General features: G+C 36.5%; 2 protein-coding genes across 3 annotated transcripts in view; one reads left to right on the top strand and one right to left on the bottom strand.

Annotated features, from left to right (window-relative positions):
* The window catches only part of LOC107695843 (cAMP-dependent protein kinase inhibitor gamma-like), a 38,532-nt gene extending 31,432 nt beyond the window's left edge, over nucleotides 1–7,100 (top strand). The window contains exons 2-3 of the mRNA XM_016495921.1: nucleotides 4,841–5,019; nucleotides 6,295–7,100. Coding sequence (XP_016351407.1) covers nucleotides 4,869–5,019; nucleotides 6,295–6,377 — 234 coding nt within the window. The 5' untranslated portion in view covers nucleotides 4,841–4,868 and the 3' untranslated portion in view covers nucleotides 6,378–7,100. The remainder of the gene's footprint in view (nucleotides 1–4,840; nucleotides 5,020–6,294) is intronic.
* Nucleotides 7,101–7,722: 622 nt separating this feature from the next.
* ada (adenosine deaminase) overlaps nucleotides 7,723–14,343 on the bottom strand; it is an 18,230-nt gene continuing 11,609 nt past the window's right edge. For both annotated transcript variants that reach the window (XM_016495919.1, XM_016495920.1), the window contains 8 exons: nucleotides 13,651–13,794; nucleotides 13,386–13,501; nucleotides 12,058–12,182; nucleotides 11,364–11,435; nucleotides 10,908–11,009; nucleotides 9,913–9,980; nucleotides 8,811–8,940; nucleotides 7,723–8,709 (listed from right to left, as the gene is read on the bottom strand). In XM_016495919.1, coding sequence (XP_016351405.1) covers nucleotides 8,605–8,709; nucleotides 8,811–8,940; nucleotides 9,913–9,980; nucleotides 10,908–11,009; nucleotides 11,364–11,435; nucleotides 12,058–12,182; nucleotides 13,386–13,501; nucleotides 13,651–13,794 — 862 coding nt within the window. In that variant the 3' untranslated portion in view covers nucleotides 7,723–8,604. The remainder of the gene's footprint in view (nucleotides 8,710–8,810; nucleotides 8,941–9,912; nucleotides 9,981–10,907; nucleotides 11,010–11,363; nucleotides 11,436–12,057; nucleotides 12,183–13,385; nucleotides 13,502–13,650; nucleotides 13,795–14,343) is intronic.

Here is a 14,343-nt window from a genome sequence, read left to right as displayed (position 1 = left end):
TTTACAAAGCTCATCAGTCTGAGTTGTTGTATTTCCTCAGCAACCAGCACGGATCAGCTCCAGGCATGATGAAACCAATATCGTCCTCTTTTGGAAGGCAAAACTAAGTAGTTTCGCTTTCACAACGAAACACAGCGCCTTCATGAAATGGCGGCGGCGGCAACAATACTACAGCGAGAATAAAAGTTACGCCTTCTTTCTTTGCGTGAACATTTGGGCGGCGTTATGCAAATCTTCCCACATAGTGACGTAGACATGTGGGGGCATGTTAGAACGAGCCGTTTTAGGTAGGTGTGGCTGACTCTTAACTTTTATAAAGAATATCTCTTTGGATTTGAGACTTTAGTCTTTGCAACTTTACAGATCTTCTTTATGCACCAAGAGCTTGTAACACTCCAAAGAGAAAGGAAAAATTGAAATCGCATCATATGACCCCTTTAAATAGAAATCATTACAAATGTTATTTACTGTCAAATTTGATCAATTTAATGTGTCCTTGTTGAATAAAAATATTAATTTCTTTATTTGAAAAAAAAAAAAAACTAACTGACCGCAAACTTCTGAATGTGTGTGTGTGTATTCCCATGCTTTTGGCCAACACAAGTTTGTAAGGGCAGGGTGATTTAGCAAACTTATGCAATCCAGTTTGTGTCTCAGTAGCACAGAAGTTAAACACTGTTGTCAGAAATCAGCTTGGGATGTTAAGCTTTTCGACTTTTTGTGAAAGCAAGACATTATGTGCACTTTTCAATAGAGAACAACTTGTGTTTTTTGGCGGAAGAGCCTCCTAAAAGCTTTGTGCACTTTGTATGACACTTTCTTCAGTTTGTCTCTTCTCTGGGAAGATGAGCTCTCCACAGGCCACTGTTCCAATTTCCAAATCTTCATCAGCTGCTGTGACCTGAGCCTGACCTTTGCTGACTTGGGTCTCAGCAATAGAAAATAACCTCTCTGCCTGCATTACATAGGACATGGGAGTACTAGTAATTAGATTCTGCGGAAACAGGTTGATATTTGGAGAACACATCAGCAAAGTTTGCATGTAAGTGAAATTGGGTCACACTTCTCAAGGTCCTGGCCGACAATGAGGTTGGGCATATCGGGTAACTGACATGCTGGTGCTGGCAGACGTAATGTGTAATAAATACAGCCTGATAAAACACACAGTGGCCAGTGTTGAATGTGCGCAGGCTGTGAGATGATAGCAAACAGCTGAGGAAAACACTGCAGATCCTCTTCAGTATAATGCTAAATAATGTAAACCAATGCCATGTGGAGCTTCCTTGAATGTTGCTGAGTGCCTTAGGGTTTATGCTAAATTTCAGGATGCATCAGAATAGGGCTGCATATTTGAATAAACTGACTTTGACATTTTGTTTTTCTGCTGTATGAAAAGATACAGGAATTTTCACTAGATGACTTGAAATAGCTATAGTCATTCATGAGTGAGTGAGTGAGTGAGTGATGTATTTATTTATTTATTTGTGTGAGTGCATCTGCATTAAAAATTGTAAAAAAAAAAAAATCTGAAATATTGCTTTTTACTATGAGGACTTTTTTTTAAATCCTAAAAACAAAACTTTAAATTCAAAATCCTTGTGAAATAATAATAATAATAATAATGTTTTAATAATATTTTGACAGGTTACCGACAATTAAAAAAAAAAAAAGTGCTACCTGTTTTGAAATGAAGTACAGATGTAAACTGTAACTGAATGACGGGTAGCAGAAAACAGTTAGCGCATATATTTAATTAAATCGCAGCCTGCATGATTTGAGAGTCACACGAAGCCATATTGCATTATTTGATTTTATTTCAATATATTGTGCAGCCCTACATCAGAATACATGGTTACTTTTGAATGATTATCAGTGGAGAAATACAGAGGAATACTTTTTGGAACCAGATAATGTAGTTACATCATGTACTTTGGAGTAACTTTTGTGTCTTTTTTTTGTTACTCAATCCAACATACTGTGTTTGAAATCAAAACTGGTTAATTTTTTTTAAAATGTCTTCTTAAGCTAGTTTTAATTACAAAAATAAAGTAAATTTCTGTGTACACGATGAAAACTGCACAAAGAAAAACAGTTTTATTATCAATTTATTTTCGTAATTAAAACTGCTTTAAGAAGACTTTTTTTTTTTTTTTGCAATCATGTATTTTTTTTTTAAATGACAATTTAATAAGTTTTGCTCTCAAACAGTGTTTATTTGATTAAAAAAGACACAAAAGTAACTCCATAATCTACTAGCACAGGCTTATTGAAGCAGCCAAACTTTGACCCCTTGATTCACAAGAGTGATGTGTCCAAAAGTTAACCTCGGTCACAACACATTCTAACATAGGCATCCATTGCTCTTGGAGATTGTTTGCGGGAGATAATCAGTACTTTTCAAGTCAAATGTCCCTCCCACTTTCCGGATTGTTCTTACACCCCTGATTTGCTCAGCGCTGCTGGAATGTTTGAAAATAATAGAAAGGGAGAGAGAACTATAAAAAGAAGGAGAAAAAAAGAGGAGGGTTGGAAGGAGAAAAGAGAAATACAGGGATGGAGAGAGGTGATTCGAGGGGAAGGAGAGATGCAGAAAGGAGGGATGAGCAGTGAAGACCAGCACTATGATTTATACCTTATAATTTTCTCCCTCACTACCTCCCCCTCTGCTTCCAACTCATAGCATTGCATTTATTTGTGTTTGCCTTCTTTCCCTTGCCCTCTCACATCCCTCTGGAATATCCCTACTTCTTCTCTTCAGACGGGCCAGCTGAACATATTCAGAGTGGCATTTAAGAGTCACAACTCGCATAAAGTCAACACTTGTATTTGCAGCCCAGTGTGATGCATCTCTATATGCAGATCACATATATGCAATAAGCAGTGTTGGGGGTAACGTATTACAAGAAACACAAGTTACGTAATCAGATTACTTTTTTCAAGTAACTAGTAAAGTAACGAATTACTTCTTAATTTACAAGAGAATATTTGAGTTACTTTTTTTTTCCAATTTATTGTTTGACAGCTCTCCTGTCCCTATGTTGAGAGAAATCAGAAGATGTTACTGTAGTTCTAAAATAAATATGAATATGCATTAATTCATCTCACTCACACACAAAAAAAACACGGATTCAGTATTCCTCAAAATGAATAATAATAATGCAATTCAGAATATGACGCAAACCTGCAATAATTAAATGTTGAACAACACAAATATCCTTTATGTATTTAATCCCATTCTATTAACCAATGTCTTTGCTTCTGACCTTCAATGATCCAGTTCAACCATACTAATAAGCAAAAATTACTTTAGACAAACATTTGTGTGTCTTTTTTTATTGCTGAAGTGTGTTGAAATTTCTTCTTCTGGATTCTACTGTACGGACGTAAATTTACTTTCCCTTCAGCCTGAGGCTTATTCATTTCACTTTTCGTGTGAATAGGCTTTTATATTTGCCAAAAATATAACTTTTTTATTTTAAAAACAAACAAGCATGCCCTGTCCAGATTTAAAAAATAACGTAATGCATTACTTTCCATAAAAAGTAACTAGGTAACGTAATTAGTTACTTTTTTATGGAGTAACGCAATATTGTAATGCATTACTTTTAAAAGTAACTTTCCCCAACACTGGCGATAAGATGAAAATGAAGGATGGAACTTGATTTTATCCAACATGAAATGATTGAATTGTGTGGTGATATCAGGTGAAAATAAAAGACATTTCAGAGATAGAATGAATTGATACTATTTTATGAAAGACTTTGAGTAGTGTGCACTAAAAAATAAAACTGAGAACTGTTAACTAAGAACTCAGTTTTAAAATATTGCAACATTGCATTGTTGTTGTTGTTGTTGTTTTCTTTTGACTAGTCTCGGCTTTAGACATTTATAAATCTTTATTTTTAATATATAATTATTTTATATAATCTCTACTGTTCAAAAGTTTGGGGTCAGTATAATTTTTATTTATTTTTTTTCAAATAAATGTTGTTCTTTTGAACTTTCTATTCACGTTTTCTACAAAAAATACCATTCAGCACAACTCACAGTTTTCAACACTGGTAATATTAAGAAATGTTTCTTGACCACCAAAGCAAAACAATTTCTAAAGGATCACGTGACACTGAAGACAGGAATAAATTACATTTTAAAATATATTCTAATAGAAAACGGTTATCTTTATAGTTATATTACAGTGCATTGAAGTAATATGAGCGTGTTATTTGAGACGTTATCGCCAGCATTGGTTAAAGTAAGTGGGGTTTTCATGTTGACTTAGGAGACACTTAGTGAGTGAGCAGCTGATGTGTTTTGGATACATTATTGTGGGAGGATTCCTCTCTCAGCATAATGTCCACCCATGACTCTCCTTCCTGAAAGCAGTTTGATGAGCTCCAAAAAGTGTCTAATCGATCGCTTTGTTTTTTTTCTCTTGTTTTCATGCCAATAAGACTTCATTTGCAAGCTTGCACTGATACTCATAAGAAACCCTGAGTGCAAACAAGCATGAAAAGATTGACGAATACATCCAGGGTTGGATGAATGCGTTTGGCTCTCTTATATAATTAGGCCATGAAATAAGTTCAGCGGCTGAATCTATTAACTTTAGTGTTGAAATAGAGCCCCTGAAGTAATAATTACTCCAATTCATCAGATGGCGTGTTCTGTCATGGGCATTACTGAACTGAGATTCACAGGTTTTCTGTGTGTTAGGATTTTTCTTTTCAGAGCTCATTATATGGAGTTTCTCTTAAGAGATTTTAGTCAAACTGTTGGCTTGGTTTCTTTCTTAACCGAGAGTAAATCTACCTTTCTGTCTGTCTTCTTTTGTTTCTTTCAGGTGTAATGAGAGGGCAATTTGTGAGCAGATGATGGACGTTGAGACGTCGTATACAGAGTTCATAAACTCTGATCGTACAGGTCGCAGGAACGCAGTGCCAGACATTAAAGGAGAGGCAGTAGCGATGGAGACCAGTGAACTAACCAAAGACATGGCTCAGATGGACCTGAAAGCTGCAGGTACGTCACACACCGCTTTCCAGTTCTTCTTGCAAGCCAGCACCTGTATTGATATTTCTCCAACATTCTCTTCTTCTCCTTTAGAGTTCTCCTCCTCCTCCTTTCTTTATCATCTTCTTCTGCTTCTCTTTCTCTGTCTTCTCATTCTCCTCCTCATCCAACTTCTCCTTCTCCTTCTTCCCCTTCTTATTTTACCCCCTTCTTCTCCTCATTTCTTCATCTTCTTCTCGTCCTCCTCCTCCTTGTCCCTCCTCCTCCGTTTTCCTCCACCTTCAAATACTCCTTCAAACATTTTGTGAATAATTTTAGACTAAGGTAGACTATTAATTTGGGGTTTTGTACTAATGTTGTACTTCAAATAAATATAAGATTGAAATTGAAAAACTTTGCTTTGTTAGGATGTTCACTGTTCAGAACTAAGTATGTAACAAACAGAAATGACGTCATCTGTCTTGCATTTATTTGCATAAGGAGTTGCAACTGTTCCTCTTTCTTTTAGCTTTGTTTTAGATCATCCATACCTTTTTACACTGAAAAGACATCATGTGAACAAGAAAAACATACAAGTTTAAACTATAAAGTGGCTATAATGCTATGAAAGCTAGCCTTACCTAAAACATTGCAAATGCACATGCACTGGTATTTCCTTCAGTACTTTATTGGTATTCCGACGGCAGTAATTCACATTAGTAATTCTGCAAAACTAGTGCTGTTCATGTGATGAAAGAACAGATAATGTCTCCCGACTGCCAGTGGTCTATCAGGTCATATTTATTATGCAACAGTGCATCAGTTTGGCCCCTGTAATGACTTGCTTTGTGCATACGGTAAGACGGTGATACATGAACACATTACAAGTGTAGATCACAAAAGAGGATGTGAACCAAAGACTGGCCTTTCTTTCAGTGTCCCTTACTTTATCCAGGACACAGCTCTGTAAGGTCAGTGTCCACATTGAACACAAATAGGTTTGGTGAGGTTGAATGGAGTCTGTCAGCGCTGACAAAGATTTATTATCTGCCCTCTCAACAATAACTGCTTCCTTGACCGTTTCCTATTCGTATGGGAACTTTTCAACTCTTTCCTACTGAAATAAGAGCAGCATCTGTCTATCTGACCCAGTTTCCTTAGTTCACATTCTTGGCACCATCTCTGAAATAACCTGAGACTTTCTTATGACCACGAGTACTCCGTTAAGAATGTTTAGCTGGAGAATAAACCGGGCATGTGCGCATTTAATGTGGCAAAAAGGTTTGTCATATCTGTGTCTTATAGAAGGAGATGCTTCCGGATCTCCTGCCCCTGAAGCAGAGGCATCTGGGAGCCAGGATAAACAGGGGACAGAGGGACCGTCATAAAGATCAAGAATGACCTGGAGGAGAGAGGAAAGCTGGGGAGTTCTCTCCTTTTCTCATCAAAATTCTCCTCATCTTTGCTCATCAGGCAGCAGTGAAGAGCTCCTCTCATAGACTGCCATTAAGGTGGACGTCCACCCATTGCATGCTGTTGAGTGCCTAAGAGACAGATGGAGAAGACACTGCCTTTGCAAACACCACTAAATGGGACGAATCTGTCGAGGACTGTATTCATTCACAGCGCTGAGTGAGGGAAGATTGTTTTTTTCTAACAGAGGTCGAACAGAAGCACAGGCGTTTTGATATTTTTCCAACCTAAACTTAAACTAAGCAGTTCAATCTTGTGTTGAGTTACTGGTAAAACAAATACTCACGAGCTACTGTAAACTATAAAGTTCCAAATATAGCCTTTTTATTACAGCCTATGACAAGGATGGCTCAGTTGAATGTTTTTTTTTTTTTTACAATGCCCACTAGTTGAAGGAGGTCTGATTATAGAACAGAACTCCCAGATATTGCCTGAGGTCAGAAGAGATTTGTTTCTACACTTCATTATATACTATTACACAAATGTAACATAATTAACAATATTTATGTAGTATCTGAGTTACTGTTTTCTGCTCCCGGCACGTTTTTGTGGTTTTTGTCAGACTCTCAGAAACACTCGTTGAAACACATTGCATTTATATTGTGACCTATAAATGTAAGTACCTCAAAATAAACAGGAATGACATTATTGCTTTCAGTTTCTTATTTATTTATTTTCAAGTTGGGTGTGGATGTATTTGAATGAAAAGTATATTTGCATTGGCTTTCCATTTCTCAAATTTAGGAAAATTATGATACAAGTAAGGGATAATGTACAATCATTACATCATTATACTCACCAAATAAATATGCGGACAAGAAAATGAAATTGTTGAATAGCTGAAAGGATACTTTTACATCTGCGTAAAAATGCACTTGGAAGATTAACAAACGCAAGTTTGTTTGTTTTTTTAAATGTGAACTAATTTTACCTTGAGCGCCGCGTTTTAGAACGCAGTGTTATGCAGGAGATGCTGCAAAACACAGAGAACGGAACGGGCAAAGATGTCTGTCTAGGTAGCGCATGCTTGCATTGAAATAGTGAAAAGCAGCGGAATGGAATACGTTCTTCTTTTTTTTTTACGACACTTAATAATTGAAACGCAAGGTGGCGCCAGTTGCGTTTGTATGTATGTATTTTCAGTTATAACCGAAAATTTGTACATCAGGTCGCAGAGTGCCACGATTGACCGATTTAGACCCTATTAATTATAACATTAAAAACAGTTTTGTCATAAACAGGCCAAAAACCACACAACCATTCAGATGCAAAATTATTTGTATTGATAGTTTATACAGTGACAAAGCTCTCAGGCCCTTCCTTCCCACATTTATAGTCCGTATGTTTTCCTATGCAGTTCACATTATACAACACAAAATGTAAAACCTGACAATTATTTTTCACTAGGCTGATTAACTCCATAACTAAGTTACATGAATAGTCTTTTGGTAAATGCCCTCTGGTGTTAGAACCAAGGAACGACCAGATTTAAAGGGGTTTTGCACAGCATTTCATCATCAGACATCTAATAACAACTTTAATATCAATAGACAACTGTTACCCAAAGGTTTGTATATTGCATATAAAATATACATTAGATGAACACCAGACATAAGATCATATTCTGGTTTAATGTTTTGGATTTATACATTATTTCCATTGTAAAATTGTAGAATACAGCTGAGCTACTATTTTCATTCTCATAGCACCATTCACGTTATACAGCTTAACATGCTTCATATAAAGACTTTTTTTCTTTATTACATTATGGTCATATTCTGTGCGTATACTGAGAAGAGCATAAAGTATAGTGACTTGAGTAAATGTTTAGGCTACAGATATTACAATACTTGTAAAAATTTTGATGTAGATGAAAGGCAACAGCATTTGGTCAAACCCAGTATGCTGGAACAGCGGTTAATGAAATATAAAATACATTTGTAACACGTATTTTGATGAATGGCATGTTAACTTCTAAAGTCGAATCTTTGTTGGAGATTTTTCTGTATGGTCTTTATTATTTTTGTGTAAATATTTTGCTGAGAAACGCGTTTATGAGTTCTCCAGTTTCAAGGAATCAGGAAAAGGCAAATGTCCTGAAAGGCTCTGCTCGCTGCATACTTGTTTATAACAGTGCTGAGCTCAAAAGCCTGTGCTTTTCAGCATGCCATAAGCCTTAGAGAGTTGTTCAAGAAGCTCCTCTTTCTCCTCCGCGGGAAGAAAGCAGGACTTAGCTGCATTTATATTCTGTGAAAACAAGCAGACAGGATAATTCAAGTCACTTTTTTGCCATGATATGGTCATATCAGAGTCCATTCGAGAGCCTGTTTTGGCAAATTGTGTCTCACCAGTCTCTTGAATTCCTCTTCAGTGAAGTCCATGTATTTCTGCACCACTTGATAGTCCGAGTTCAAGGTGGAGTCAAAGATGGTAGGGTCATCTGTGTTTAAGGAGTAGTTAGCTTTGTCCTTCATGAATCTGAAACACACAACCAGATTTTTCAAACTTGAACTAGTTAACTCTGGATCATTTTAAACCCCGGGTAAACGGAATCCTAGGTTATATTCTTTAACTTTCCACGTGATTTCGGCCCTCTTTGCCACCTATACTGCCAAAATGGCCAGAAACAGCACTGCTGCTTGTAATTTACCCAAGGTTACCCATTAATCCTGGGTATTCATAAACTTACGTTTCAAACTGTACATTCCCAAAACCAGTTCTTATTTGCCTTGTTTTGAGTGTCACTGCGCATCCTCATATTATATATTGCTTTGTTTTCCTGAATGGACTTTTCAGACTATAAAGGTAAGAATCCAATTTACTCCAATTCATGTGTTTTCCGTCAACATTTGACTTTTTTCCCTTCAAACGCTGAAACTACCGTGGTCACGTTTAGTTGACTGTCCAAAGCACATGAATATGATGCATGCGATTGGGTGTATGTTGCTAAGCATCTAGTTATACCACTATAACACAACATTGTTTCACATTGCACAAGTTTGGCGCCGCAAAAGAGCCACTAACCATGCTCTGCAGTAGGGTTTCATAACCACGGGTAAAAAGCGGTGCTAAGCCCACTTCTAATTAACAAATGTGAAACGTTCCTTTAGGGGTTAAAAGCAGGCTTTAGACGAATGATAAGTGCAGTATCAAAAGCCCTGCGTGAATTGTCCAGTTTAATTCTGTAATGTACCATATTTCTGAGTGAAACATGATAGGCACACAACCGTACCTAATGCATTAGATGGTGAAATGCAACAGAAATGGAGTCAGAATGGGAGTTTGCTAAAGCAGTGCTAAAATAGCTATTTGGCAATTTGTTAACATTATCTAATAGCCTAACTGTTGTTAATGAAAAAGTGGAATAACATGTACCAACAAATTGTTCACAATAGCACCAGGAACATGCATTAAAAAAGTAAACATTAGAGTAAATAAACCTATTCTCACGTGATGAGAGGATGTTTGGTGAAGTCTGGGTCACAGGCTCCTGTCAATCTGCTAGAGATAGGACACATCTAGAGAAACACAAGACACACACACCATCAGGATCACAATGACACTGAAACATCGTGTAGATTAATATCCATCTTTAAACATCTCATAAATATTCTGGTAACAAAAATCTAAATATTAGTACACTGAGACAGGGTGCGAACTACGGGGGAGCTAGGGGGAGCTCGGCTCCCCTTAATAAGACATGGGCTCCCCTGAAAACATGATTTGTGAAATTTTGGGGGGTCTCAAAAAATATTGACAATGTGTTATTTTGACGTGCAATTTCAGTTTTGTGTAATGTGATCATCGTGGATTATTATGTGTAAAATTGCAAAAATATCATTCATTCATGCATGATGGCGATTTAAACCTAATTCACTTAAATAAAGATAACTATACATGCTATTCTTGTCATAAGCATCGAGGTGTGGGGGCGCTGTGGTGCAAATTCCACGTAAAGTAAGCACTCATAATGTATGCAATAATGTCTGGTTATCTGTGACAAACATTTTTAAAGATAATGTATGTAAATGTGTGTGTGTGTGTGTGTGTGTGTGTGTGTGTGTGTATCAATATTGAAAACAGTTAATATTTTACTTACTATTTTAATTATTTTTTAAATCTTCATTCGTCGTCTAAATAACATCTTGGGACAAAAGTTGGTTAAAAGCCATTAAAAAATGGCTCAGATAATTGAAATTAGTTCTGATAAAAGCTTTATCATTGTTTGCAGATGCTAATTTTTTATTGACCCTAATATTGGGTTGTTACTGTATGTGAGCACTTTGACCGAGAATGGAGTCTTGGTGCAACATGCAGATATACATGACGCATTGTAAAGTTATGCACGATAATGGCATTTTTATCAGACTAATGATGTAAATGTATGTGGGTGTGTATCTCAAAGTGATTTCTGTAACTGTCAGGAAGCTGCCATCTAGTCTTACCTCAAAATGCATGTTTTGTTGGAGCAGTTGTTTATACAGAGCTTGATCTTCAAGCGTGTGGTATCCATGGCCAATGCGTTCTGCTTTCAGAACTTCCACAGCCTGCAAAGGGAACGCACATTATGGGAAGAGTTGGCACATAGTTTCAGATCCGAGGGTGTTTTCTTGTGTATTGACATTTTGAAAACTGAGCTGAGTGGTTGTGGTGTTTTCTGAAATATCTGTCTTTTTTTTATTTAGTACTTGGGAAGGAAATGTACTTCCCAGACAGAACTTCCTCACAGAATAACTAAAGCTGATAGATAAGAACAGCCTCAGCATTGTCACACAATTTTCCATCTGTACAACAGATAGATGGCGAATTGTTATGTTTTCGTGAGAAGCACATTTTGAGTGGTTATTGTATTCTTGCTGAATACATTATAATAAATGCTGAGCAAAAGAGGAAACTCGTACCTCCCTCACCACACCGGCATGGCCCACTTCTCCAGCATGCACTGTTCTGTGCACCTCACTTCTGACTGCTTCCTGTCAAAAACAAAACTGTGAACTCACAGAACACTGCCAGCAATATGTTTTTCTGCAGATGGGATAAAAGCACCAAGCAGCATCACGGCATCTGTAGTATGTACTCTATTATTCTTGCCTCATTAAACAAAAGATATTGCTTTCAAACAGTGTTTGTAAGCTTCAGTTTAGATCACGGGATGATAAGGAACTTGTTTTGTTTCCCGAACATCTCAGCTGTGGCTCCTAGCATGTGAATGGTCTAAACAGATGTCTCTGTCTGTGATATCTAAATTATGGATTATATAAGAGTTTCCAAGCCAACAAAGTACAATTAAATCTCCTAAAGTTTTAAATACATCAACTAATCAAAGTTTTACAGTGATGTTAGACTTGTACATGTAAAGCACTTCAAATAGGCAAAGTGATTCATTTTTGCTAGGAAGGGAACTCAAGGAAAAAGACGACGTTGACAAAATGATATGTTGATAACAAGACATACGGTCATCATGTATGTTCTGTCAAATTCTGAGAATCCTGTGCAGGCAGTTTCGTAACAGACCTAATAAAGATGAGTTTAATCTCTCACTAGATGATCCAGTGAGAAAATTGCAGCTCATATGGAGTATGTGTGGTTTCTTACCTCAAATGCTCTCTTGTGTCCTGGGTACGACACACAGTCCATGGATTCATCTCCTGCTAGGTCTATTCCCACAACTCCATCTTTACTATACTTCTTGCACAGCTCGACCACGTCCATAGACCAATCTACAGCAGCAATAAGCATTAGATTATAACAGTCAGTGATTTGGGTGTATTATCATTTCCTCATATGCTGCATATATAAGCTGATAATTGCATGATTTGGCCGATGCATTCATTATATAATATGATTTATATATATATACACACACACACATATGTGACCCTGGACCACAAAACTAGTCATAAGGGTCAATTTTTCGAAATTGAGATTTATACATCATCTTAAAGCTGAATAAATAAGCTTTCCATTGATGTTAGGTTTGTTAGAATAGGATAATATTTGGTCGAGATACAACTATCTGAATATCTGGAATCTGAGGGTGCAAAAAAAATCTAAATATTGAGAAAATCGCCTTTAAAGTTGTTCAAATGAAGTTCTTAGCAATGCATATTACTAATCAAAAAATAAGTTTTAATATATTTACAGTAGGAAATTTACAAAATATCTTCATGGAACATGATCTTTACTTAATGTCCTAATGATTTTTCGCATAAAAGAAAAATCGATAATTTTGACCCATACAATGTATTTTTGGCTATTGCTACAAATATACCCCAGCGACTTAAGACTGGTTTTGTGGTCCAGGGTCACATTTACATATATATTTTTTTTCTTTTTTCTCTAAAGGATCATGTGACACTGAAGACTGGAGTAATGGCTGCTGAAAATTCAGCCATCATAGAAATAAATTACAAAATAAAAATTTCAAAATGTAAAATATATTCAAAATATAAAATGGTTATTTTTAATTGTAATACTATTTCGCAATATTAATATTTTTACTGTATTTTTTATTAAATAAATTATATAAATGCAGCCTTAGTGTACAAAAGCTGCTACTTTCAAAAACACAAAAGATCTTACAACCCCAAATTTTTTAACAGCAATGTAGAAGACAAACCTCTTCAGCTTCAAGTGTTACATGAATTGTGTCTCTATTTACAAAACACATTGCATATGAATCACCAAGGCTTTCAAATTCACTATAGCATTTCCAAACAGTCCATCTTGACTGAATTTAAGAGGGGAACAAAAAAATCTGAGCCAATCTGCAGGAGGTTCGGCCAGTGCCGTGATGATTAAACACTACTGGGCAATGAGCAGGGATGAATGGGTTTTAAATGAAGGATGACAGTGAGATAACGCCTCTCAAACACACAGAACACTGGGTGGGGGATGGTGGGGAAGAGGTGAGAGTGCATTACTTGGCATGTGACTCAAGCAGCACAGAATGGACCTGACTTTGGTTTTGAAGGCCTTCTCTCCCTCTTTGAATCCCTGGTTCACCAGGTCCACCACATCATCGGGAGTGATGTCTCCTCTGGGAGGAAGAGGGAGGACAGGCAAGAACAAAGACAAGAACAGAGCTATTGTGCAAGAGAAAATGTAAACCGGCATGATGTAACATAAGAACAATAAACAATACATGCCATAAACAGCTTTTGATTAGAGCAAATATGGTACACATACGGTTTTTGGTTCCAATGTAGAGGATCCACTCCCTTGTTGGCCAGCAGATGAGGGCTGTATCTGGCTTCAACATAGATCACTCCCTCTTTGGCCTTTGTCTCTACAAACTCATAAGCTATTCTCTTGATGGCCTCTCTGTCCCCTCTGCAGATGAGAAATGAAACCGATAAGATACCAAGACAACCCCACCCCCTACCTGAATAGCCCCTCGCTACCTTTAAGACCTACAGAGTCAGAGTCCCTCACTACCTTCAAACACTGTATATAGTATATATATTGTAGCTTGTACTTTTCTGAGAAATGTTGTATTGTGACACTTGTTACTGCTTGTTACTTCATGTTACTGCTTCCTATGAATTACTTCCTTAGAATTTCATCACTTATAAGTTGCTTTAAAAAAAAGCTTCTTCTAAATGAATACAAATGTAATGAGGCTATTAGAAAACTCAATTTATGTATATACACGTGTGTGTGTGTGTGTAAAAAACATACATAAAAGCACTTCTATTCCTAAAAAATACATTAATTTATTCATGTGTTATTAATTAGAAGATAGTATTTTAATGTGTTATGTAGAAAAACAAATCTTCTGTAACATTATGTAATAACACATGGATAAGTTCATTTCTTTTTTAGGAATAGAAGTGCTTTTATGTATGCGCTTTTACACATACATAAAAAAAAAAATATATA

This window comes from Sinocyclocheilus anshuiensis, unplaced genomic scaffold (genome assembly GCF_001515605.1).
Source record: "Sinocyclocheilus anshuiensis isolate Anshui unplaced genomic scaffold, SAMN03320099.WGS_v1.1 scaffold234, whole genome shotgun sequence".
Lineage (NCBI taxonomy): Eukaryota > Metazoa > Chordata > Actinopteri > Cypriniformes > Cyprinidae > Sinocyclocheilus > Sinocyclocheilus anshuiensis.
The sequence above is the reverse complement of the archived record's forward strand: the minus strand, read 5'-3'. Positions and strand labels throughout refer to the sequence as shown.